The sequence below is a fragment of the Lacerta agilis genome, chromosome 15 (genome assembly GCF_009819535.1).
Source record: "Lacerta agilis isolate rLacAgi1 chromosome 15, rLacAgi1.pri, whole genome shotgun sequence".
Taxonomy (NCBI): domain Eukaryota; kingdom Metazoa; phylum Chordata; class Lepidosauria; order Squamata; family Lacertidae; genus Lacerta; species Lacerta agilis.
In genome coordinates, this window is record NC_046326.1 from 13,516,114 (window position 1) to 13,543,993 (window position 27,880).

At 43.9% G+C, this 27,880-nt stretch overlaps 1 protein-coding gene across 2 annotated transcripts in view; it reads right to left on the bottom strand.

Moving 5' to 3' along the window:
- The window catches only part of KIRREL3 (kirre like nephrin family adhesion molecule 3), a 761,063-nt gene that overhangs the window by 308,505 nt on the left and 424,678 nt on the right, over window positions 1-27,880 (bottom strand). For both annotated transcript variants that reach the window (XM_033171779.1, XM_033171780.1), the window contains one exon: window positions 13,579-13,656. In XM_033171779.1, coding sequence (XP_033027670.1) covers window positions 13,579-13,656 — 78 coding nt within the window. The remainder of the gene's footprint in view (window positions 1-13,578; window positions 13,657-27,880) is intronic.

Consider the following 27,880-nt stretch of genomic DNA (forward strand, 5'->3'; position numbering starts at 1 on the left):
TTTTCAATTGATTTATCTGTTTGCATTTTGTGTATAAAGTGACTAGCAAATATTGTTGTTATTAGCAGCAGCAGCAACAACAACAACATTAATTATTCCAGGGTGCATTCACAAGTGTGTATTTGCAGAAAAAAAGTTTTTTGTTTTGTTTATGTCTTTTCTTCTTCCCTGCCCTTGAAATGGCTGTTCTTGACTCAAAAATCAAAATCAGAATATTTGAGCATGGCCCCAATTCCATGGTAATAGCCATAATTTGGCCATTGCAAAAAAGCTGAGGGAAATTGGTTCTCTGGCTCCAGCTTTGGAAAGGAGATCTGGAGGCAGGAGCCTGGATAATGGGCAGTGGTACCATGTTTTGAAAAGCCTCTTTTGTAGCAGGGAGACTCTCAGCACCACTGCTGACAGGACATGCACAATCAACTGCCTGAGAGGCTTCTTGCTTGAGGAAGCTAATAAGCCTTAGTCCAAAAAAGCAACCTTTCATTGACAAACCATTCAGCCTCCTAAGTGTTCTCTCGATAGTGCTGTTCCTCACCTTTGTTTTTGTCCGTGTCATTTAATGGCCTTGATTTGGCGTTCCTTTGGCTCAAGGGGAACTTTTTGCTTATAAAGTCCCTCCCCTCCTTCTTCCAAGTTTTCATTAGAAAATGGAAAGTGAGAGAAAGAGATACCGAATTAACAGAGAAACAAATGGGAACGGAGAAGAAGCTCTTTCTCTGTTGACAACAGTCACCCCATTAGATCCCTTTTAGCAGGACAAATAAGCCACTCAGCTGCACAAGTGGGCTTTTATATTTATCCCAAATTAGAAACAAAATAATTGCCGCCTCGTCTTTAATGGACGCACCAGTTAATTGTTCTAATAGCTCAATGACTCCAGCAAAGGGAGGGGGTGTGCGCATGTATGCAAATGTGTGCACCTCTGTTGCCATTTCACCAGTTGTGCTGTTCAGACCCAGGCACATTATGCAAACCCAGCTTGAACTCCCCCTTTCTATCATATGCTCTGTGGCACAGGGCTGCCGTTCCAGATCAATTATTAATATGCACGCGTTATAATTATTTGGAGGGTTGGTACAAGATAATTATAAACCATAAAGCAGCTTTCATCTGCATGTATAAGTGCCTGCATCCCCCTCACCCCCCCCCCCAGATCTGAATCATACATAATAAGCTAGGAACAGGGTGGGGTTCAAGGAGAAACATATTTTTAAAAATCTGATCTATTCTGTGATGTTAAGATAATATTAACTAGCCTGTAGTTCATTGATAGGACATGGTGGAGGCATGTAGAAGTATGCACAGTGTGGAGAAAGTGGAGAGAGAAAAGATTTTTCTCTGTGTCTCATAACACTAGTGTTTGGGGACATTCAATGAAGCTGAATGGTAGAAGATTCGGGACAGATAGAGTGCACAGTCAAATTATGGAAATCACTAAAACAAGATGTGGTGGTGTAGTGATGGCCACCAACTTATATTGGCTTTTAAAGAAAGACAAATAATAATAATAATAATAAAATAATAATAATTTTATTTATACCCCGCCCTTCCCAGCCAGAGAACCGGGCTCAGGGCGGCTAACATCAATTAAAATCACAACAAAACATAAAAACGATCGATTTAAAATAACAGATTAAAATACCAATTTAAAATTCAATTAAAACTGCAGGTCTCAATTTCAAAATAACCCACCAATAAAAGATGAAGCATAAATATTAAACAGAAACCAACCCAAAGGCCAGGTGGAACAGCTCAAAGGCCAGGTGGAACAAAGTGGTGGAGGACACAATACAGATGGCAGGGGAACACCTGGTACTGGGGATAACAGCTTCACTGATTCACAGGAAACAAAGGTGGTGCTACAGAAACCTGTATACCTGAAGCAAGAAACAGACACTGAGATCCAGCACCAAGGGCCTTCTGGCAGTTCCCTCACTATGAGAAGTGAAGCTACAGGGGGAACCAGGCAGAGGGCATTCTTGGTAGTGGCACCCACCCTGTGGAAAGCCCTCCCATCAGATGTCAAGGAGATGAGTAACTGTATAACCTTTAGAAGACATCTGAAGGCAGTCCTGTATAGGGAAGCTTTTGAATGTGTAATGTTTTATTGTTTTTATATATGTTGGAAGCCACCCAGAGTGGCTGGGGCAATCCAGTCAGATGGGGTGGGGTACAAATAACAGAATTATTATTATTATTATTACAAGAAGGAAGAAGCTGGAGGGAATGACTCATTTTTTCAGTTGTCTCTATACTAATGCATAGTGTATGGAAACAAGCAAGACAAATTTGAACTTTTAATGCAGGGTGACAAACATGACCTAATAGGCATAACTGAAACCTGGTGAGATGAGACTCAAGAATGGAATGTAGGAACTGAGGGGTATAACCTGTTCAAAAGGAATAGATCAAACAAGAAGGTATAAGAGGTAGCATTATATGTTAGTAATACCAGAATAAAGTCCTTGCAACTGTGCTATGAATCAGGAAACTGGCTGTCAAAACCATAGGCATGCTTCCTCCTGGAAGTTATCCTTTGTAAGTTATATTTACAAAAAACCAGAAAAACAAATAGAAACTGTAGGATATGCTTTACCATTTGCTGTACTCTTGGTTCAGATGAACTTTATATATAGCAAAGATAAATTCTACATGTGCACAATCTAACCAGATTGATATTTTGATGTTTACAATGAGCTGTGCATTTATTTTTTTGTAGACATTATAGAAACTGTGTGGTGAATCATTGACACTGCCCCATGTCTGTGTTGCTTATGGAAGTCATTGTGGATGTGTCCCACTCTACAGCACAGCAAGGCAACCAGGGTATAAGGCAAGTTGAGATTCAGGTTGGACATAAGGCAAGGCAGAACACAGGGCTGGGTGGACAACAGAGCTCTGAAGTTGCTGCATCAAGGGACAAGCTAAAACTGAGCCCTTCCATAGTAGAAGCAGCATGTGCAAGTATGAATGACACGGGTAGCTCAGTTGGTAGAGCATGCAATTATTCTTAATCTCAGAAGCATGGGTTCGAGCCCCATGTTGGACAAAATATTTCTGCATTGCAGGGGGTTGGACTGGATGACCCTGATGGTCCCTTCCAACTCTATAGTTCTATGGGTCTTTGAGTCTAGAAATGTGCACACTGAGATAAAATAGTATTTAAGTATGTATAGTGCATACTGTACAGTATGTACAGGGGGAAAGGTGCTGGTACTGCATACCCCTGAGTACCTCCAGAAAAAAGCACTGAGTATGTCTTTTTTTAAAATTTTTTTTACAGTAATATGCATTTATATATATTTGAAAAAAAAATGTGTTCCTTTTCTTTGTAATTATCACAATCTTCACCATAATCAGAGATTAACTTGGGAACGGGGCAGCATGGATTTATGAATGAGTGCCTGTGAAACTGACCAACCCATCCTTAGCCACACTGAGGAGCAAGCCTCAGTCTCATGTTCCTCTGACTTACTCCTTACTCATGTCTCTCATGTCTAAAATAATCCACTCACTTTTTATAGTGGACAGATTAAGCAAGTGGGGTCGGTTTGCTTGTGTACATTACTTGTGTACATTCCTGTTTAGATTAAAGGTTATAGAGATGGAAAGGTATGTGTGCTGAGGCTTGTTCCTGTGGATGTTCCATATGTATATCACATACACTCAGATAACGCAAAAGAATGCGCAAAAGATAATGACAACCAGTTATGCATCCTACACCCACATATCATCTACATGGAACTACCATGAATAAATCTTCCCTCTGACTCACAAGGTCTATTTCTAATGTTTTTAAGCATAAATGCACACCTGTAGAATATATTAGCAAAGTAGGCGAATGAGAAACGAATAATAATTAAGAAGGGAATAGTGGCTCGCTTGTACTCTAGGTGTTTTGCATATGGGAAAGAAGACCTGAGTACCAACTATCAGCCACCGGCTTGCTGAACAGGTGGCAGAGGAGTAGGCTGACACCTCCTTGTGCTTAATAGTGCTTGTTAGTCATTTTATGAGTCACTGCCAAAAAAACGCTGTAATTGCTGCACTGCCGATTGCTAACCAGTCGCTACAGATCTGGCAAGAAGTCAGATGCAGGAGAGAGTGAGGAAAATAGGAACTGAGACCTCATGTGACTGCAGTGCTTGCACAGAAGTAAAGAACATGTCAGAGTCCTAGGGCTGTGGGAGAAGGGTATGGTTGGGCTGACAGGCAGCTGCTTGATGGCTGGACTTATTATCGACAGGTAAAGTGGCATCCTAAGCCAATATGAAACAGCAACGCCCTCTCATTATTTGATGATTTCCACCGCACCACATTGCTCCATAGAGCAGCTATGGAGTAATGTGTCTAATCTATTTCAAACTTATTTATCTAAAAGTTTTGCTAAATTAAAATTAGCTCTTAACTTTAAGCTCTGCCAAGAAACCACCAAGCTGTTCTTAAATCAGGAAGGTCAGTGCCCACTCCTAGGGACGTGTGATTTTGCCCTCCCTATGGCAGTGTTTCCAAGTGCAATCCTTCCTGGAGATTGGGGAGAAATTCGACTCTATTTGCATTTAAAGGCAAACCTACCTAATTTGCACATTATGCAAACTGAACATTATCCAAAGTTTGCAATGCAGTCTTCCAGCCAAGAAATGTGTACAAAATAGAGTAAGACATGCGTCTAAATGCATATATTACTGCAAACACAAACCGCCCTGTGATCTTCAGGTGAAGGGTAGTATAGAAATAAATAATAATAATAATAATAATAATAATAATAATAATAATAGTAATAATAATGCAAAATGTGAAATATTAACTGCTTTGCAAAAACTCGCAAACCGCCCTGTGGTCTTCAGATGAAGGGTGGTATAGAAATACAATAATAACATACAAAATGTGCAGTATTAACTGCTTTGCAAAAACACGCATCGTAGGCAAAGTTGCATACTGAAATAGGTATATTAGGAGAAATTTGCAAGTTTGAAGTTAACATGAACTGCTTCATGCAGTTGGTTTAATGCCTATCCCAGGCCAATATGACTTCTTGCGACTCGCCCAATTTAACACATCTGCCAAGCCTTTGAAAATCCCTGTTTTTATAACCAGGTAGCAAACGTAAGAGGTTGATTCAACCCCTTGTGAGCCACCATTCTGATGGGTCATTGTTTTGCATGGTAGGCCACTAAATGTGGCCTTAGACTTTATCCTCAGGTAAAGTCATATTTGCCCATGGAGAAGTTCTGACTTTATCAGGATCGTTCTCCAGCTGGAGAAATGGCACATTCCTAGTGATTATGTATTTGTTTCTGAATGTTAACAAACAGTCTGCAGTGTCTGATTGAGTGGGTTATTAGTAGAATGAAGACAGATGGTGGAGGATTAAGTATAACACTTCTTTACATCAAGGCTATCATTACCCAACAGCTCCATTGCACTTCTGTTCAGACTACAACTGTCACCAGTTTAATTTCCTCCTTGTATCTAGAACCCCTGAGCTACCTTGTGATCCAGACACAAAGAAATAATGTCAATCTTTAATTGGGCTGCAAGGGAAATCAGAAAAGCAGCTCCTCTACTGGAAAGATACTTCCACATTACCCAGCAATCCCCCAATAATCATATGGCAACAACCACAACATTTTTGAAACGAAAAGAGCAATATAAATGCTATAAAAGGGGTATGAAGTCTCACTAATATTATACCACTCAATATATTGTTATACAGGTACATCTGTGGGTCCTAAATGCTTGGGTTTAATAAATCTTAGGATTTAATCGGAACTGGTACGTTAGGATCAGTAGGATCATGTGTATGTAGGATGTGGGGAAGCCACTGTTAACCCCCTGGAATTAGCTTATGTGGAGAGTTAATTAACCTAGGCACACTACCCGGGTTGTGTTCTTCACCGCCTCAATTGCATCTTCAGAAAACAGCAGCAGGAGACTCTTTCAGGTGGTGTGCAATTTAGCGGAACCACCTGCTCCATCAGGGCCCAGTACGGGACATGTGATCTCCTGCAATGGTTTTGCAAGGCTTTTTTTGCAGATAAAGTCGCTCAGATTCAGAAGGAGGTAGACTCCACCGTGGGAGCAGGGCTGGGGTGGGAGAGTGCTAGAGTCCTCTCTAGTCAAGTTGTGTGGGAACAATTCCAATCTGTTACCTCTGAGGGTGTGGACAGGCTGCTTGGACGAGTGAAACCAACCACCTGTCTCTTTGATCCTTGCCCATCCTGGCTTATAAAATCTAGCCAGGAAGGGCTGGGCAATGGGCTTCGCAGGGTGGTGAATTCTTCTTTCTGTGAGGAAGCCTTCCCAGACCTGCTGAAAGAGGCAGTTATCAAATCGCTTCTTAAAAAACATCTTTAGATGTGGCCAATATGGCCAACTATCGCCCAGTCTCAAATCTTCCATTCTTGGGCAAGGTGATTGAGCGAGTGGTTGCTGAACAGCTCCAGGCACGCCTGGAAGAAGTGGACCATTTGGATCCCTTCCAGTCGGGATTCAGGCCTCATCATGGGACTGAAACTGCCTTGGTCGCTCTGGTCGATGATCTCTGGCAGGCTAGGGACAAAGGTGAGAGCTGTTTCCTAGTTCTGGTGGATCTCTCAGCGGCTTTTGATAGCATCGACCATAACATCCTTCTGGACCATCTAGAGGGGCTGGGAGCTGGGGGCACTGTTGTACATTGGTTCCACTCCTTCCTCCTGGGGCGTGTTCAGAAAGTGGTAGTGGGGGGGGTGAGTGTTCAGACCCCTGGGCTCTCACTTGTGGGGTGCCTCAGGGTTCTGTCCTCTCCCCCATGCTTTTTAACATCTACATACAGCCACTGGGAGAGATCATCAGAGGGTTTGGGCTGGGTGTTCATCAGTATGCAGATGATACCCAGCTCTACCTCTCTTTCAAATCAGAACCAGTGAAGGTGGTGAAGGTCCTGTGTGAGTTTCTGGAGGCAGTTGAAGGATGGATGGTGGCAAACAGATTGAGGTTGAATCCTTATTTATTTATTTATTTATTTATTTATTTATTATTATTATTATTAGATATTGTAATCTTAGCCAAATCAACTAGTGTTAATGAGGGCAGACAGACTTCTTTGTGAGGTGACTGCCCAAAGGGATCAGCAATTAGGGAGTTCAGAGCATCAAAGGATTAGGTGTTAACACAACACAGGATCAAATTACATAGGCATGAGAATACAAATGCAAGTCCTCTCCCTGAGGTAGAGAAGGAAAGCTAAGAAGCAATGGTGGTAGGGTTGGGAGTGATGTAACCAGGAAGCAGAGAAAGCAACCATTAAACTGGATTGTGCCCTGCAGCGCAAGTTAGGCTGCAGAGAAAGGATGATGCTTGGGCTTATTGTTGCTGCTGCTAGTATTTTGGGGGATACTGCTGCTGTGAGCCCCTTCCTAAGCAGGCTCAGGTTGATGTGTAAATAAACCATTTATCATAAAGACACTCTAGCCTCTGTGGTGTCTAATTTTCCAAAGGAAACACAAACCCTGCCTGAGCACCTGGAACCCCTGGGATCTTGTCACTCCTTGGACAGAATATGCAGAAGATTTCCCTTCTAAGTGGTAAGAGGAAGCAGGAAAGGGGGATATGCGGGTGAAAGATTGCCCTTAGCTTGATTTGATGTTGCAATAATTTAATGCACAGTTGGGCATATTTAATTTTTTACATGTCCGAGCTGCTCCAGGAATGTGCTAGCAGTGAAACAGAAGTGGGTAACCTCTGAGACCAACTCATGCATGTATTTTGTCTCTTACTATTAGGGTTGCCTTATTTCAATAAGTGAACATCCGGACACAAAAGTTGTTGAATTTTTGAGCTTTTCTTTTTTTTCTTTTTTGTTTGAAATTTGCCAAAATGTACACGCCTGACAGGGCTATTGTACACCCATATTTTCCCGGACATTTCAGCGATTTTCATCCAAATGCTGTTTACGAGAGCTGAATACACGCTATGTCCAGGAAATTCTGGGCGTATGGCAACAAATCACTGATGATTATAGAAATCGCCAGGAAGCTGATTGATTTTTTTGGAGACTTTGTCAGCAAATTTGAAACGGAGACTGATACTAACTAATGATAGACCTTCAGTACAGTGGTACCTCAGGTTACAGACGCTTCAGGTTACATACTCCGCTAACCCAGAAATAACGCTTCAGGTTACGAACTTTGCTTCAGGATAAGAACAGAAATCGTGCTCTGGCAGCGCAGCGGCAGCAGGAGGTCCTGTTAGCTAAAGTGGTGCTTCAGGTTAAGAACAGTTTCAGGTTAAGAATGGACCTCCAGAATGAATTAAGTTCTTAACCTGAGGTACCACTATATTACATTTAAAGGCAATGCCATGAATTTGAGGGTCTTTGTAAATGAAGAGCAAACTCATTAAAATAGGCACAGGAATTTAAAGTTCACCAGCTTCTTATTGTGCTATGTGCTATTCCTTTACAAGCAGGTGTTTTGAATGTTGATAGAGGCTTTATGTGAAGCCTGAATAACATTTGGGAAAAATACACAGTGCTAATGGAAAATCTCCTCAGGGAGAACACATTTGGCATGACTCACGGTGGCCTCACAAACAGAATGGCTGCCATGCTTCTGAAGAAATGCAACCTATAACAATAGAAGGAATGGAATATGTTTAATATGGGTAGGTCAGCATTAAAAAAAAAATCATGGGAATGCCCCAGAACAGTCTGGAGGGGTTGGTGTAGTCTTCATGTGGTCTCAGGAGGTATCCATGATTAAGGCTTCACTTCAAGGTTTTGCTGTAGGAAAATAAATTCTTAATTAAATAGGCACTAGCCTCAACATGTTCTCCTCCTTGAGCTTGCTGTTCCAGAATCCTACTGCTTTGTCTGAAGTGGGCCAGACAGAGACCACATCCATGCTACACATTCAGAGTGGTTTAATGGCCAATCCCTCTTCACAGGGAATTGAGAATTGAAGCTCTGGGAGGGGAATAGAGGCCTTGCCAATCAGAAGATCGGCGGTTCGAATCCCCACGACGGGGTGAGCTCCCGTTGTTCAGTCCCTGCTCCTGCCAACCTAGCAGTTCGAAAGCACATCAAAGTGCAAGTAGATAAATAGGTGGGAAGGTAAACGGTGTTTCCGTGCTCTGCTCTGGTTCGCCAGAAGCGGCTTAGTCATGCTGGCAACATGACCCGGAAGTTGTATGCCGGCTCCCTCGGCCAGTAAATGAGTGCCGCAACCCCAGAGTCGTCCATGACTGGACCTAATGGTCAGGAGTCCCTTTACCTTTTTAACTAGGTTAAACAAACTATAGACTTCTTTGGAGGAAACCAAAATGCATTATAGAAAATGCAACACCAGGGGGTGATGTAGAGCAGTAATCTGTCACCAATGAGAAATTGCAGTGGGAGGTTTGTTTTTTGTTTTTTACAGCATTTTCCAGATCAATGTAGATCCAGCCCATGACCGTTTAAAGTGGTATCATAGTGTTTTAAATGTGTGGTGTGAATGTGGCTACTGAAAAAACTGAAATAACTACTGAAACTTCTTTCTCCTTGCCCCCTTGTGTACTGATCATTGAATGAGTTTTCTGCATTCCTAATAATACACATACCTCTACCAAGGAGGAATTAGCATATATGATCATTACTGTTGAATGTGTGAAATTGAAATCACTGTTATATTTATGTTCCCAAATGTGATATATATGTACCTCGGGTTACAGACACTTCAGGTTACAGACTTCGCTAACCCAGAAATAGTACCTCGGGTTAAGAACTTTGCTTCATGATGAGAACAGAAATTGGGCAGCAGCGGCACGGCGGCAGCAGGAGGCCCCATTAGCTAAAGTGGTGCTTCAGGTTAAGAATGATTTCAGGTTAAGAACGGACCTCTGGAACAAATTAAGTATATAACCAGAGGTACCACTATAATCACTACTATGTCTCTAGAGAGCCTTCTAGCTTGAATCCAGCATTGTCTGTAATCTAATTAGCATATTGTCTGCTCCAACTTGCTGCTTCTATTTTATTCCCCCCCCTCCAAGCGCAAGTAACTCTGTTTCAAGGAACTGATTAGCCCCAATCATCCAAGGTATTTTATCAGCTGTTCATTGGGCCTTTCCAAGTTATTCCTTTCATGCAGCAAACACACAGTCATTACTTGTTCATTATGAAAGAACCGGACCTCTTCCCTTAAGTAATAATTTCTGTTGTGGGAACCTCTTTGTTGTCATTCTTTCCAACACTCAAATCACAACATCATATTGCTGGGAAAAGCAATCCCCACTCCACCCCCCACAACTAGTGCAGCTGTTTCTATAAGCAAAGTACAAACTGCCCTTGGTTTAATTCAAAAATGGCTTGCTAATTACAAACACCTTGGGCACAAAAATGAAATAAAATTATTTTATTCCACAATAAGTTCTAAACTGAGTCACAAGTTTCTTTATACTATATCCTAAATCTGAGTCCTCAGCATGAATTGCTATTCAGACAGTAATTCTGAGCAAACACCACCAAAGCAGACTTTTTAATGGCACAGGGTAACTAGAAAAAAGCTTAGAAAGCTTCAGAGTATCAGGAAGTGTGGGATGTATTATTACTAGAGCAGTCAAGCACAATATTTTCCTGTTGCCTAGAATGGACACACAGGGCAATGTGGCTTCAGACAGGGAGGACTTCCTGTCATACCTGCTCTGTCTGAAGCTCCCCCCCCCCCGCCCTGTGTGTGACAAGGTAGATGGGTGTGACCCTAGCTGACCAGATAAAAGCTCTGGCCCCACAACCATCTCTCTCTTGGACTCTTACTCTTTTACTCTTGGACTCTCACTCTCACTCTCCTGGTTCTTAGCCAGCGCATGACTCAAGCTTCACATAGGATGGAGCCCATAAACAGAAAGTCTGATTAAAGGATTCTAACGAATCATTAACTTGCTTCCAATAAGTTGCAAAGGGAACGTGCTCTGCTGTTTACTCACTAGCGCGTGTGAGGAGAAATAATATCAAAACAATATATCCTTTCCCACCTTCCTTAACATTCCCACAGGAAGGTATAGAGAACTTGTGTTCTTCATCCTTATCTGATCAAGCACTACACCCAACCCAGGCAGACACTGGCTTTTGTGAAAGCTTTCTTGTTCATTCCTTGTTAGCCATCTCTCTAGCCTATATTTTCTTGGCCCTTTCACTATATGATGAGGCAAAAAGTAAAATAAAAGAACTCTCCTTCCAGAATTTGCTAAATGCAAATTAAATCAAAATTCTCTCTCTTTCTCTGCATATATGCGAAGCCTCATGAACGGCTAAAGAACACAAGGAAATACAGTTATATTTGCGTTGCATTCCAATATTACAACTTTTAAGTTAGGCAAATTTGTATTCCGAACCATGTAATTACAAGGTTTCATAACTATTCCTCTTGTGATTACATTGTGAAATGTGGTTGGTTGAGTATACTATCATAAGCTCTTACTGGGTAAGGGTTGTAGAACTGTTGATAAACTACTATTCTTCTCCCTTGCTACAGGCTCACGGGTCAGAAAACATTGCCAGCCCAAATGTTGTTGGGCTCCAAATTCTCTTAGTCCCTCCCAACATAGCCAATGGCAATGACAGCTGTAGTCTAACAACATCTGGAGGACCATGGGTCCCCTACACTTGTCACAACTGCTTTGTTTTATAAACTCTAACTACACAATTTAATTAGGTTTGCAGAACACCATGCATGTGTTTCTCCCTCCTGCCCTACTTTCTTCCTCAGAACAACAACCCTCTTTCTTAGGTTTGGCCAGCCTTTCTTAACCTTGGGTCCCTAGGTGTTCTTTAACTACAGTTCCAACCATCCCCGACCAGTGGGTCAGGCTGGCTAGGAATGATGGCAGTTGTTGTCCAACAAGCTCTAGGGACCCAAGGTTGAGAAAGGCTGTGAGACAGTGACGTGCCCAAAGTCACCCAATGAGTGTTGTGGCTTGAGCCAGGATTTGGCAGATCAAAGATAATGTCATTGTTGAAGAGAAGGAAAGATGGATGCCCTTAGCATGAAGGGACTTTTCATAAACTACCTAGAGGGAGGGGATCACATAGATGCAACCATTTTCCCTGCTTTGTCCCTGACCCTTTTGTGGAACCAGAAACTTGGAGTGTAATTATAGTCAGCAGAAAGGAAGACATACTATCAAATTCTGCGGTCAAGGATAAGCAATTTGAATATCATCTCTGCCTGTTTCCACTTTTGAAACCAATGACATTAAATATGGCAGTGTTAGAGACTCCATCTGTTGCATCAAGACAGCAAGTGTCAAAGCTATAGGCTGCTGAGATGCTAACTGAGTTTATTTGCAAGTGTTTTTAATGGTTTAATGATTTCTGTTCACAATTACACACATCTATTGAAACAGTTAATCAATGGTTGCTTATAAGATGCTTGGCTGGTGGAGGGAATTAACAGTAATATACGTTTGCATTTTGTAGGAAAGAGCTCACGTGGGCCCCATGGAACCATCAACATCCCTGAGAGGGATGCTTGCTTGGGCAGCTTTAAAGCCATGATGTAATGTTGCTTCTCTGTTCCAGAGCTACAGCTAAGCACAGATTTTGCAAGCTGAAGCCTCCATCTGCATTTAGAAAAGGCTTTTGACAGATATTTTCTGCAATAAAGTTGGAGTACCCTCAGGTTCCAAGTGAAATTACCATCCTAGCGTCTAAGTTCCAGCCAGCAGCTATAACCCAAAGGCCTTAATCTTCCAACCAAATACAAGACTTGAGATATACATAATAGGAACACCGCCAACAGTTGCTCACTAACTCTTTGACCACAGAGAAAGGTGGGTGAGCAAGGAAGCAGCAATGGGGAGGTGGAGCAGCAGGCCACAGTTCCATCTGGGCAACCTCCTGAGGCCTGCATGTGGGGCTAAATGCAAAAGTAGGTGGAGAAACTAGAAGTCTAGTTTCTACACACACACATATCTTCCATCTAGGCAAGCCAGAGGCGTTCAATGACACATTTCAGACAGGCAAAATCACTCAGAGGGTATGAAGCAGGGTTGGTGAGAGCTGTGGCCTGGGAAGAGTCCTAAGAATCATGTAGAGAGGCCCGGAGGGTGACATTTGGCCCCAGACCTAAGGCTTTCCATTGTTGATCTAAGTGCAGTAGCTCATAAGAACATTAGAAGAGCCCTGCCGGGTCAGGATCTACAAAGGAAGCAGGAAGTGTTGGGACAGGAAGTCTATGGAAGGGTACTCTCTCTTACAGGACCGACCCACCCATGAGGCAAGGTGAGACGACTGCCTCAGGCAGCAGAATCTACAGGGGTAGCAGATCCCAATGTTGTGCTTTCTTCTATGCTTGTTCCTGATCTTCCTTCATGGTGGGGAGGAGGGGCACCATTTTGGGGTGCGCCTCTGGTGCCAAAATGTCTTGAGGTGGCCCTGCTCCCTTACTGCAGTTTACTCAGAACAGACTTGCATGAGCACACCCAGAATTGAGCAAAGAACTTGCCTCTACTTTTCATATGTGACCTAGGTTAACAAAACAGATGGAAGTGGGTTGAGGGCATGGGGAGGAGAGTGAGCAGAACAAGTGAAAATAACAGAGGCAAAGACATTACACTAACCTTCAGTCATTCGCCGGTACTTATCCTTGAACATGAACCCAAAGACCAGACAGCATCCTCTCTTTGGGAGACCAAGTTCTGCGAAAGACACCAAAGTAGAGGGTGATCAGCAAAACTGTTGACTAAAAACGGGAGTCATTTGTAAAAAGAAAAAAGAAAAAAGTCTGGATCAGAGCAGAGAGCATTTTAAGAGACCCTGGTTGGAAGGAAGCTATTCAAATAAAGTTTTTATTTCTTACACATAAGTCATAGAGTAGCCTTACTAGATGCCAAGGTTATCCCTCTACCAACAGGGGAAGGAGATGTGCTTTTCTGCTGTGGAGGCCCCTGCACAGCTGCACCTGACAAAAGAATGGCAAGGCACTCACTAAAGTGCCAGCAGCTGTGGTCATCATAAGGCCCCGAAGCAGGGAGTTAACAGCAGTGGTGCAGGAGCAGCACCAGCAACAGATCTACTAGATCCAAAGGCATTCCATTATCATTGTTTCACCCAGAATTTTCCTATAAGATCGGACCCTATTATTTCTGACGTCTTGCTTTTACCTGTTCCTGTTTTTATATGCTTGCTTGCTTATTTATTTATTTATTTATTCTGACTTACTGATTTTATTACACTACTTTATTGTTTGTTTTCTATATCTCTTGCAGTTTTTTTAAAAAATTAAAAGGAACAAACCATCAAGTGGTTTAGAAGTGCTTCCCAATAAAACAAGCTAGCAGACAATGGTTTCTGCTTCATTAACTGCCACCTATATTGAAGGCATGGGATATACAGGTGATAATAAAAAAATAGAATATCATGGAAAAGTTCATTTATTTCAGGAATTCAACTTAAAAGGTGAAACTAACATATGAGATAGACTCATGACATGCAAAGCGAGAGATGTCAAGCCTTTATTTGTCATAATTGTGATGATTGTGGCGTACAGCTGATGAAAACCCCAAATTCACAATCTCAGAAAATTAGAATATTGTGAAAAGGTGCAGTAGCTACTCAATCCATAACACCTGTAATTCAGGCACCAATTCATTTCAGTGCTATCGTGCTATGCCCACCATGTTGCTGCTTCCCTATCGCCGGTATATTCAAAGATATATCTGGGCTGTGATGCAAACACCAATCACAGGCACTGGGTGATTGTGCTAAATCCCAGCACTGACTCTTCCATTCCTCCCACCTGAATTGTGTATGGATTTTTAACGAACAAATCCAGCCCCCCCCCCCCCCAGTGCCCAGCTAACTTCCACTCCCCAGTGGAAACTCCTACCCTGAGTGTTTGCTTCAGATGCTCTGTTTATGTTGAGGAGGATGCTCAATAAATCTCTGCTCTTCAACACATGCAAGTAATGAGAGCTCTCTAATCCCGTTCACTTAGCAGACCGTGTGATAAAATAGAACATGGGACCTTGAAGGAGAGATAAATCTGTCTTCAGGCTCCATGCCCTTTCAAAGCAAAACAGCTGGCCTGTAAAGTGGCTGAACGCCAAGGCCTGAGGAAGTACATGTCTTTGATCTCTTGCTTTCTTACAGGAGCTGCCTGGCTATCAGCAAAAAGGCAGAGAAATGGATCTAAGCATGGATTTTTCCAAAAAAAGGGCGGGGGAGAGAGAGACGGCCGTCTGTGTGCGTTTTCCACCTTCACCATGCATCTGTATGTGTATATATATCTTGCAGTGCGTAAAAACACCTTGCAGATTCTTCAAACAAAACCACCTCATGGCACAGCAGAAAGAATTAAGGCAGAGTGTTCTGCCTTGCCTGTGGCCCAGACATATATGACTGGGTCTCTCTCATTTTGTGCGGCCTTGCTGATCAAAGTTCTTTTGATGTTTGTTTAGTGTGCCTGTGGTCCTTTTTTATATCTACTACTTCATTTGCAAACAGAGAATTACTGGGTCTCAGGGCAAGCAGGAATTGATGCCAATAACAGGGCCCAAAGCAACCTCTCCACTACAAATTTCAGATATAGAGAGAACAAGCTGTACTTAAGGGCATGAGAAAGGCATGTGCTCATAGAAGAAATTTTTCTTTCTAGCCCATGTGACATGAATGGGAACTTCTGGCCCTACAGGTGTTGTTGGATTTGAACTCCCATCAGTACCAGTCAGAATAGCCAATAGTCAGGGATGATGAGAGTCAGGGTCCAATGACTTCTAGGGGGGCATATATTTGCCATCCCTGCAGAATGGAGGAGCGGAGGGGGGAAATTGCAGGAACTGAAATATGATGAATGTCATTTTCCAAAATCTAACACAAGTAACTCTGGTATCGCAAATGGTTCCCAAGGGATAAGACTGGTGACCAGCCTCAGCTAAAATGAAAAGAAAATCTGGTTGAAGGATCTTCTATCATGTGGTTGACCGTTACTTGCTGTCACATCACCATTCCAAATCAGTGAGGAAACTGCTGATCAAGCCAATTATAAACAGTGTTTGTAACAGGTCGGTGTTTCACAAAACACTATTTTTCTTTTAAATGGCGAGGATGCTGCCACAGCCAGGCCAACGTGAAGGCAGTATTATTTGTCAATGCTGCCTCCAAAATTTGCAACGTAAAAAGTGATCCAATGTGAAAGGTGGTAACTTTTAGTGATTCAATTTTCTTGGAGAGATGAGCACAGGTCATAGTGGGCCATATGGGAACCATTGAAGCTAAAACAGGAATATGGAATGTGTGGCCCTGCAGAAGTTGTTTGGCTCTGACTACAATGGTGACTGACTAGCATTGGCCTGCTGCCTGAGGTTGATGGGAGATGGAGCTGACCAGCATCTGGGAGACTACAGGTTCCCAATCCCTGGTTTATGGCATCCAACAATCCTGGTTCCCGTATCCGGAATAGCCTCACCATTTAGATAGCGGACTCCTATTGTAAATTTGTTTCATGAAAAGTTCATGAAACATCTGGACATATGCCAAAAGCCATTTTCAGTCCTGTTGTGTTCAGCATAAGGAAACCACCATAAAAGGGACCTTTGGGACTGCCATTTGTACACAGCTGCCCCCAGGTTCAGAATTAATCTTTTTTCCCTCCCTTTTAAACAAGTCCAAGCAGGCAGAGGCCCATCAATAAGGCTGCAGCAGCATCCTCATTTCAGGATCACTTGTCTTATCCGTATAAAACTGGAGAAGTAAACAAGCTGTTATTCATGCCTTTGCTGATATGAAACCAAAGGTATCATTGATCCTTATCAAGCCTCTAATGAACTGCCAAGGTATCAAAATGTAATTAAAAGCACCAAATTAACTAAACTTATCAGCCACAATAAACAGTGGCTTCAACAACAGAGCCAAACAAATCAGCTTCCCTTCCCCCTTTTCACCTTTCCTGCTAATTGTGAGATGTAATTACATAATTACCCATCTCTTTTGCATGGATGGGGTCCTGTTTATTGCTGTTGATTGATGCAGCTAGTGGATGAATCCAGAACGAGGACCCATCAATAAAGGCATATGTAAAGTGGAAACCTCTGCAAGGATAGCTCAAAGATCTAAGCCATAGAAACAGTTTCTACTTATTGGAGGGTCAGCTCTACTGTTAAGCAGAATGGGGCAGCTCTTTCATGTGGCAGAGAGAAACAAAGCAGTATTCCATGCAGCCTACCTTACACCCCTAAGCTAGTCTGTTACCCTCAGATGCAGTGGGATATATTTTATTTATTTACATCAGATCATACATAATATCTATACAGTGTACAAAGGGATAAAAAGATAACATGCAGAAAAATTGTAAATAGGCTTTCAGGTTACAAGGCATCACCTCATGGGCAATTGAACTAGTGGCTAAAAGGCATGGTGAACCCAACTGCACTGAAGGTCTGGAGATCCTCATTAGAATCTAGGGGCCGCTAGCCCATTCACCACTGATGAAGTAAGATGCAACAGCCAGTCTAGCAATCCTCTGCACATGGAATGTGGGAAGTCGGTATCTTGCCCTTTGCCTCAGGCGGCAAAAGACTTTGGGCCAGCTCCCATGGTGATTTTTGGTGCCATGAAAGGGCAGCAAATAGCTGGTCATATAACTGTTGCATTTTTGCTGCCTGGGAAAACAAGAAGGGTTTGTAGTATTTTCTGCCTCAAATACAGTAATAACTTGACCAGCTCTAGGCACCTCTGTTAATTTACAAAGCTCTAAACAACTTGGGTCCAAAGCAGTGGTGCAGCATGGGTTGCTGGTGCCCAGGGTGGGCCAGAGCTGAATGCAGACTTATAGCTAGGAGGACCTGTATCCAGTAATATCAGGTGAGAGACACAGACAGGAACTAGAGAAAACTAGGAGTTGGCATTGTGGTCAGAGTAAGCAGCTTCAGGTGAGATTCATGGGAGAAAGCATCACATGCGAGAGGGAGAACCTGTAGTGTTTGGGCCTCTTTGCCAGATTCCCTACACAGGTTGGCTCAACAACTTTTGGGGTGTCCTGGTTTTTAATTTTAGAAATATGGCAAAGATCCGCTACTGCAATGCACCTGATCCCTTTGGAGGCTCCATCCATAAAAGCAAAAGTCCACATTGTAACATTTAAGTTTCAATGGATCAAAGCATAATTCTGGATTTGAGGTCTTATTTCAAGTTTGCTCTCAAGGGGGCCTTATTTTACACTTGTAAAAAATACGTTGCTATCCTCATGATGAGACGGAACAATGCAAGCACACACAGCATTATGATAATTCATGCTGCAAATACATTAAGGGTTTGCTAAAGCTTTTATAGCTAAAGGCATATTTAAATGCTTAACTGCTCCTTCAAGGTGTCTTGGTGCTGCTGCGCTGAAGGCCTGAATCTCTGAGCCGGGTTCCACCCCCCAAGCCCTTTCATATGCAAGGGAAAATCTACAGCTCAGAGAGCAAAGCACACAGCACTTAACAATGCTTTAGCTATAGGGGGCTATGGAGAATCAGATGGGTCTTTTTTAAAAATAACCAGAGATGTGCATGAGTTTCAAACTTGGAATCATACGCCAGGTGTGCCAGGCACACTCTAATGTTGTCTGGAGCAGCATCCCAGCTCTCTCAGCTGCCACAAGTCTCCCAAGGCAGAGTCACAGTTGCCCACAGTGGTTACTCCTCACCTTTAACCCCCCCAAAAAAAAGCTTGCAGCTGTAAGGGCTCAACCCTCCCCACCACAACACACACAATTTAGGAGGAGCGGTGGCGCTGGGTGTTTAGAAATCTCCCAGAGATTGGCAGCCAAACCACTGAAGCGCCGTATTTTTCGCTCCATAAGACGCACCTCCTCCCGCTGGAGCCTTGGCAACGGGACAGCGCCTGCAGCTCAGTCAGCCTGCCTCCAAAGGGGGCGTCGGCGTTGTCAGCAGCAGCAGCAGTGATGGCGACTGCGAACCTGAACTTTTCGGCTTCCCCAGCGGCTGCACCAACAACCGCCGCCACTCTTTTCAATGAGCCTCATTCTCCAGCCGCAACATCTATCTCTCTGGGCAATGTTTGCTCAGACATTACTCGGCTCTGGCGATAGCACCTCTCTCTCTCTGGCCTGGCATTAAGCCACAGCAAACTCCTGCTGCAGCTACATCCGCTCCCCAGGAGAGAGGACGCCAGGGGAGCAGGGTGGAGAGAGAGAGCGCTTATCTAGATCAGGCATTGTTGTTGTTAATTTGTATACTGCCCTCCGTTCGAAGATCACAACATAAAAATGCAAAACAAAAACAGGGCAAAAGTGAAGGTCGCTGCCTCGCATTGCAAACAAAACCCAAAAGTGTTGCCTGCCAGCCTTGCTTGCTCATCCAAGGGATAAAGAGACCTATTTCCTCTACCTCTGGGCAATGTCTCCCTCGGAGCCTTCAGACACACATGGGCATCTGGCAGCCAAGCCTCGGGGTAAGAGGCAAATATATTGCTTGGCGGGAGTTCCCCATCCCAATTTGATAGAGTGCACAAGGGAGAAAGATCCCCCTCCACGCTGGCTCCTGGCTGCTCTCATGCAAGTCACAGAGCCTCTCGGATGGAGGGAACTCTGAAGAGTGTTCTAAAGCCCTCTCCCCCCGCCTCGCCTCTCCCCACCCCCTCGCGGGCACCACCATTAAGACACTCGCACGAGTGCCGTGCCATGCCCACACTGCTCCGGGAACCAAAGTCCCCAGCTCCACTGCTGCCAGGGACCACACATTCACTCCATAAGATGCACAGACATTTCCCCTTACTTACGGTATACAATTGGGGGGGGGGAGTTGGAAAGTTTAGTTTTAGTTTCCTTAGTTTTTTATGAATAAATATAATGTATGGGTATGCATGCAATCTGACTATGAGTAAAATCAGTGGGTGCACACACTAATGAAATGTGCATGATTATGGTACCGCTTGTGGGCTTCCCAGAGGCACTAGGATGGGCACTACGTGGGAACAGAATACAGGACTAGATAGGCCACCAGGGCTGCTCTTAGGCTGTGGTGGAGCTTCATGCTCCGGCACTGGGGGGGGGGGGGCGGAGTGCAGGCAGGGGTGGGGCTGACGTGTGTCCCGGGGGTGTGGCGCACTGACGACAGGGGCGTGATGTGTGTCCTGGGGGCGTGGTACACCACCAGCGAGGGCAGGGGGGAAGCCATAATGGCACGCTGCTGGGGGCGGTACGCTCCCCCTGCACTTCTCTTCCTACCCCAGTGCTCTTAGGATCTGGTGTTCTTACTTTCCAGCAATTATCCTCCCCTCCCTCCATCCCAAAGCTAATAGGGGGAAGGGGAAGGGGAAGGAGAAGCCTACACAGGTTGTCAGAGGAGTGACATTGCTGAGGGATGAACAGCTTTGCAGGCAGGAGAGAAGGACAAATTTATCCATTTCATGTTCCCTTAGCGTCTTTCTGGCGTGGTACACACTCCACTCAGCAACGTCAGGCACTGCCTTATATGCACTGCCTTATATAAAGTCACACTGTCAGTTCATTTAGCCCAGTAATGGCTACTCTGACTGGCAGGGAATATCTGGAGTGAAGGGTAGAGGCCCTATCTCAACAACTGGCACCTGTTCGTTCTAACCTAAGATGCTGGGGATCTTAACTGCTCTACTACTGAATTTTGGGGCGGAAGATGACAAAGCTGGAAAGGGGGCTCAGGTTCTGCTGAGTCACTCTTCTCCCCTTCCTCTGTGAACCCCTCCCTTCTTTCCTTAGCAATTTTATGGCTCACTTTGAAGGCAATTACGTTATACAAAAGTCACGGAGAGCTTGAGCTTTCAGATGAAGCAGCACACAAAAATGCTATTGCAAAGGGGTAGTAAAGGTTTATTAACGTCATCATAATTTGTGCTATTGTGCAGCTGAATCCCATCAGGAATGGTAATAAATGTTTAATAGCCCAATAATACCTGTTTAATAATTTTCTGAGCTCATTCCTGCCTAATTGCAAGTTTATTAAAGAACAATAAACTTTACAATCGCTGTAAAGGCATAATTGCAATTCCAACATTTATTTAATATTGAGTTAATTATATTACAACTAAGTTATTTTTTCCCATACATATTAAATATCAATTAGTTGTTTTAAACTATTGATTTGTATTTAATTAACTGTGCTATTATATACTAATTAAATTCTTATACGAAAAGTTAAAACAGCTGGTCCCTCAAATTAAATTTAAAAAAGCAAAAACACAAAACACTCATTGTATTGAAATAAATCACACATTTACATCAATTCATGATTTCCTTCCACAGTGATGAATATTCAGAAACTGTGGTAATAAATGCATGGTTCCACATGCTCTACCATAATTAAGTTACTTAAAACCAAAGAGATCTTCATTTTCTAGGACAGCCTTTGCCAACCATATATGCAGTACAGTACTACAATTCCCACCAGCCCCAAGCAGCACAACCAACAGTAAGGGATGATGGGAATAATAGTCCAACAATGTCAAAGAGTGAGCTAGCAGTAAATTGCACCATTCAAAGTTGGAGTTAACTATTTATTAGCAAAAACACAACCTTCACTTGGCTGAGCATCAGGCCTAATGACACTGAGGCCCTTCTTTGCGTCCCTCCTCCTCAAGAGGTCTGGAGGGTGGCAACACGAGAATGGGCCTTCTCTGCAGTGGCTCCCCGTCTGTGGAATGCTCTCCCCAGGGAAGTTTGCTTGGCGTCTTCATTATACACCTTTAGGCAAAAACATTCTTTTTTAACAGTCCTCCTGTTTCAGCCCTTCTTTGAACAGGCCATTCCTGATGGGAATGTGACCCTGGATCTCCAACCCAGGTTTATGGGACAGGGTGAGATCTCAGTGCTGGACTATGTGTCGTGGAAAGATGGTGCCTGGATGTCACAAGGCTGATAAGGAAATGACGGGTCTCCACAAGTCAGGAAAAGGCTGCTGGAGGGTTGAAATGCCAATTGACTTTTATTCACAGAAGGTCACACAGCTAGGTCTCCCAGGCTCGGCTTCTTTAGCTTGAGACATTGCTGGAAACTGACCTCTGGCCCCTCCTTTCCCCTCTAGCTTCTCACTCAGACGGAGACTGTGATGGGGTGTGTGTGAGCTCCTCCTCTGGGCCTGTCTGGCCCTTTGCTCAGCAACATGCAGGCCTTTCCTGGAGCAGGGTATGAGAGGGGGAGAGCCAGCAGGACCGAGACTGTCTTACTGCGAGACAGCAGGCGTACCCTACCATTCCTCCCTGTCTGCGTCTGCATTCACACTGAGATGCTCAGCCTCCAGCCCCATCCTGGAAGGGCTTTCTTCTTCTGCTCCCCCCTCCACCCACTCCAACCTGCTGCTTCCAGGACCTCCCAGCTCGTCCCTTCCCCAGCCTCCTCCCCAGAGTCCCACCACCAGGACCCTGGGTCAAAGTTCTCATCTTCTCTGTCCTCCCTGTGGGGCACCTGGGTAGGAGGCTTCCACCACTCCTCCTCATCCAGCCAGTTCCTGACACTGGATTCCAAAGACCCTTCCCAGGTTCAAGTTTTGAATTCGTAAGTGCTCAGTTACATCCAGCCTCTTTCACCCCCCTCTTGCCCAACTGTGTGATTTGTCTGACTCCCACTCTGTTACTATATGGCTGTTAAACAGCTGCTGTTGTTTTCTACCTTGGGTGAACCTAATCTTTCGCCTATTATCATTTCGTGTTTTACTTTGCTAAGCAGGCAAAGCTGTATGAGGCCCTTTGAGATAACAGGGTGTCATATAAACATGAGTTATTATTATTAAAATCTTTGCCAGGTTAATTCTTTTAAAAATATGCTTGAAAAACAAAAACAAATATATATATAAAATAAAAAGACCAGCCTGATAAACAAATGAGCATATTGCTGCTTGAAATATGAATGAGGTAGGGAAGAAATGCGCTTAAACACTTTAGCTCTGCAGCATTTTACTCCATACTGCACTGCTGAAAGGTTGCATTTATAAACCTATTCATTTTGTTATGTACTTGCAAACCTTGTCATCCATTTATTGTACAAATAAAATCTTAAAAGCGGAGGATTAGTTGAGTGTGTCCCTGTGGGACCACAATGAGGGTTTAAAGGATCCATCATTGGTGCTAAACAGATGGAACAGAGATGGTTGCCAGCTCATCTTGTTCCACATCCTAAAAAAGTAGGGAATGTGCCATATGTGCAGGAGAAAGGAAGGAAGGAAGGAAGGAAGGAAGGAAGGAAGGAAGGAAGGAAGGAAGGTAGGTAGGTGTTGGGCTTCTTTTTCGGCAGGATGAATGGAAACAAAACACACTTAGTAATAAAACTGTTTATTTCATCATGCTCTACTTGAAAAGCAAGGTACATTTTAAGAGAAAAACATTTTCTAATTTTGTTGTGAAATCTCTCTGTAAAAAAGTAAAAGTAAATTAATCTCAATACATTCCCTCTCCATGTTTAAGTTTTTACAGTACTTGCACTGAAAAGGGAAAGGGAAAGGTTTCATTCTAGAACAAACCATAGTTCCTTGCTTAGAACAAAATATGGTTTGCTCTAACCAAAGTAAGTTAACAAGCCAGTAGGGTCACAAGTTGTCCCACTTTATAGAAGGCAGTCCTGTAGATCCTGGGCTGCCCAGATGACAAGACCCCACTCTCAGCCTCGCTGATGTGGTCCAAAGGAAAGCAGAGCAATACATTTGGCACTAGCTTGGCTGCAGGGGATGCCAGAAGGAAGTATGCAGTATACCACCCAATCATCTTACACTATTCTGGATTTGTGTAGGGTTTACTCCCTAGCCATTTCTTCTCCTGAAGATATCCCACAAGGTAGCAGAGATTTAGCACAAGCATTTCCCTTCTCTTCTTCTGAATACCAGTTTCTGGAAACTTCAGGAGGGATGAGTGTTTGGATCCTGTTACTGGGTTTCCTACAGACATCTGGTTGGCCACTGTGAGAACACGGTGCTGAACTAGACAGAACATGGGCTGATTCCTCCCTTGTTCTAATAGGAGCCCTCCTGTTTCAGCCCTTCTTTGAACAGGTCATTCCTTCCCCCACCCAAGTTTTCCAACTGATACTTGGGGTGGTGGTGGCAGGGAGGAGGTAGCCTCCTGAGGTTTTCCTCAAAATATGTTGATACCCCTCTCTCCTTTCTTGGTGGGCCTGGTTGACTCCATTTCAGTCACCTATTAGGGGCAGTGATGCTGGCACCCACCCCACTAAGTCTCCACACTTGCAAGTCAGTTACCAAGCATCCTAGTGTCTGGCTCAAAAGGCATGCTTTAAAATCTGGACCAGGCTCTTCAGAAGAAAAGATTCACTGAAAGATCTCCATGAATGAAAGTTAGAAAGTGGGAAGCAGCTCTCAATATGAGAATAGCTTCAGAAACCATATAATATCCTCTTTCTCAATGAGTGCTGTTTGTCCCAGACTGCTGAGTTTGCTTTCACCGTCAGAGGACACCTTCACTCTCATCCGAGGGAGGTAAGGCGACCAGAGGCCTCCTTCCTCCTTTCTGCAGCAGTGAGTCACATCTGCTTCGTTCACACTTCATTGGCAGCACTTTCCCAGCCAATATGGACTGTGTCTTCCCTGCAAACCTCTTCAACTCTACCAAGGCAGAAATAACAAGGACAGAGCAGGATCAGCAGAGGGGACACATGCTGGCTCCTTGCTCTGTCCATCTGCTACAAGTCTCTCTCTCTCTTAGCTTGCATCCACCACCACCCCACACACATCTGCAGTCCCTGATGCCTCTGAGCTCTCTCTTTTGCCTCCTGATCTGCTTTGCATCTCAGTCCTGAACTCCAGTTGCTTTGGGAGCCACTTCACAGAGGCTCTTAACAACACAGACGTCTCCCAAGCTACTCCTTCCCTTTGATTCTGCCCAGGATCTGGCATGGAAGTCTCCAGGACTCAGCTAAATAATGTCAGCTGTGGTTAGAAAACTGGTGTTATCCTCCTGGGAGAGCACATGGGAAAGTAAGAAATAACGGCAACATCTGCATTATACATCTAAAACACCATTCTGCTGTAGCACACCACTTTAGGCAGCAATGGCTTCCCAAAGAATCCTGGGAGCACTAGTTTGTAAGGGGTGCTGAGGGTTCTTATGAGATACCCATTCCTCTTGCAGAGCTACAACAATTTCCAGAGTGGTTTAACAACCAATCCCTCAACCCAGGGAACTCTGGGAACTGCGGTTCTGTGAGAGAAATAGGAGTCTCCTAACAACTCCCAGCATCATTTGCAGACTACAGGTCCCAGGATTCATTGGTACTGTGAAAGTGGTACGATACTGCCATACATGAAGGGAAAGAAAGTGGCCTATGTCAGAGGCTATGGAGCCATACTAGCCAGCAGAGCAATTGCCGAAGGAGCTGCAAGAAATTAGACCAAGGATGCCCTTTGACTGCAGTTTACCTACTCCTTCTTGTTTAGACGCTTAATGGCCAAGAACTGTGCTTTGAGTGAGAATGGAAACAAAGGGGCAACCAGCAAAGATGAAAGATAGCTGGAGCAAATATGCTGCAGATAAATATATTTGGACTTGAGAGAGAATGACAGCTACACTGTGGCCAGTCATGATCCACCAGTCTGCAGGGCCTTGAACCATTGCTCTGGTTTCTCCTCACCACACCTGTGGTCCCTCTGAACTAAAGCTCTCATTTAAGCAGCAAAAAAAGAAAGAAAAATGCATTCACATATACTGTGTTTCATCATTTGGAGATGATCTGGCATTCTGAGGCAGGGAACCCCATGGACCTTCTATTACTGAGAAATCATGCTCCAGCCTCACAAATGCCATTACCGCTCTGTATCTTATAATTAAATTGTATTTGGCGGTTACCTCACAGCATGCCTGCAATTCTTACTCATCTAAGGGTTTTGTAATTCCACCTCCCCCGCCTCGGATTCCATTATTTTTGCCCTAAGATTTTTCCTCTCCCCCCGCCACACACACACTTCTTAAAAAAAAAAAAACCTCTTGGCAATTCCACAAAACACTTCAAGTTTCAAAAAAAGAGAGATGAAAGAATGAAAGAGGACTGTGCTGTATTAAAAAAAACGGCCATATTCTTCTCTTGCCATCTCCCGCTTTCCAGGCTTCTAGTGGTTAAGAAAGGGGGAATGGAAAACCTTGTGAAAAGAATTCTGATTATGGCTTTTTTGCAATTAAAATGAAATCCAAAACGAAGAAGCCCATAGACAGTGCATACTCCAGGCTTTTGGGCAGGAGCAAAGTCTCTCCCTGCCCTACCTGGTAATGCTGGGGGATTCAACCTTCGGCATTCAAAGCAGACGCTCCACACTGAGCTGTGACCTTGCCCAAAATAAGAAATGCCCCTGGCTCTCTAGAGAGGGCTCTCCCATAAGACCACTGCCTCCAAAAGGAAGCCACCAAAAGAGGGCTCTCCCATAAGACCATCAAGTCCAAAATTTAAAATTACCATCTAAGAGAGGTCCCCCCAAAACCATCAAGTCAGGAAGTCTGAGATTACTGAACAGCACAACTGTTCAAGACACCTGGGTCTTTGGATCCATCTGCTCTTGGTGACAACTGCAACCTGGCATGGGAGCTACAAATTATAACTTGTTTACCTGCTGCTGTTTTCACTCATGTGAAAGTAACATTTCACTCTGGCCTGCTAGACCAGACAGCAAAGGCCTATCCTGGTTCTGAATGAACAAAGCCCCTCTACCAGGGGGGGGGGGGAGCTGAGAGAAGGGAGGTGGGTTTTTTTTGGTTTGTTTTTTAAATGGCAATCACTCACTGCAGAACTAGTGCTTTGATTGGAGGTATTGAAAGCTTTCGAATCTGCAGGCAGGAGGGCCATTCCAGTTGCTGGGTGGCAATGAAGAGGATGTCAAACGTACAGCGAAGGCTTAAATGCCACACCACTGGGTGTTGATTGCAGATATGAACTGCACAAGGTCCCCAAATCGGCGGCAGCAGGAGATCCTCCCACCAAAAGGAGTGGCCTGTCATTTACATTATTTGGCGATAGTATTTGAGACTGCAACACAGAGAGAAAAGTTCAGACAGGAAAACAATTAGAGAAATGGGTGATAAATAGCACTAGCCTGGCCATAAGGATAAACGATATTATTTATTTGCAACCCTTGTCATAGGTTCAAGGGTTTTCAATGATGGGCACCTGCCAAGGTTCACTCCTGGGTTGAGGGCCCCCCCCTGCTCCTCCTCACTGCTCCAACTGTGTCACTGCCTCTCCATTTGCCCCCTGAGAGCATGCAAGTAATGAAGAAAGTGAGAGGATTAGAATATGCAAATAGTACAAAAATTCTTTGCCAAATGCCGCCCCCATTCATAGTGGAGAGGAGATGTCTGGCACCTGTCAGGAAATCCTTGGGGATCCGTTGTGTCCCCTGACCACCATTTGTCTATGGTTGCATTAAGACACATGAAGTGGTCTTCACTTTGCATAGCCTGCCTGTGAATGTGAGTAACACCTGGAAAGTCAATGGAGATGCTGCCCTGTGATTTTCTGGTCTATGAAGTGAGCTTGGGCTCAAGGGAATTGTTGCTTTTCTCTAGAGATTGCTGATGGGCTATCATTTTTGAGCCAGACCCAGTGTCTCACAAGAGTATTCTGGATGACTGTTTGCATTTGTGTTCTCACAGCTGAAAGCACCGAAGCGAGCAAAAAACAGAAATTATTGAATCAAACCCCATAAGGCTTCAAGCTTGAGAGATTTCCAAGAAAGGGAAAAAAATACAACTTGCAAAGTTTTTTATCTGCAACCTTCACCCCTTAAATTCCCCAATTCTTTTGGCTTCTAAAACTAATCTAAGCAGAAATTAATGATACAGGGTTGTTTGTCCAATGCTAGTCTTAGTCAGAGCAGCATTTAAGTTATGCATGGGTCCATTTAAGTTAATGGACACAACTAAGATTCATCCATTTTAATGGGTTTGCTCTGAGTA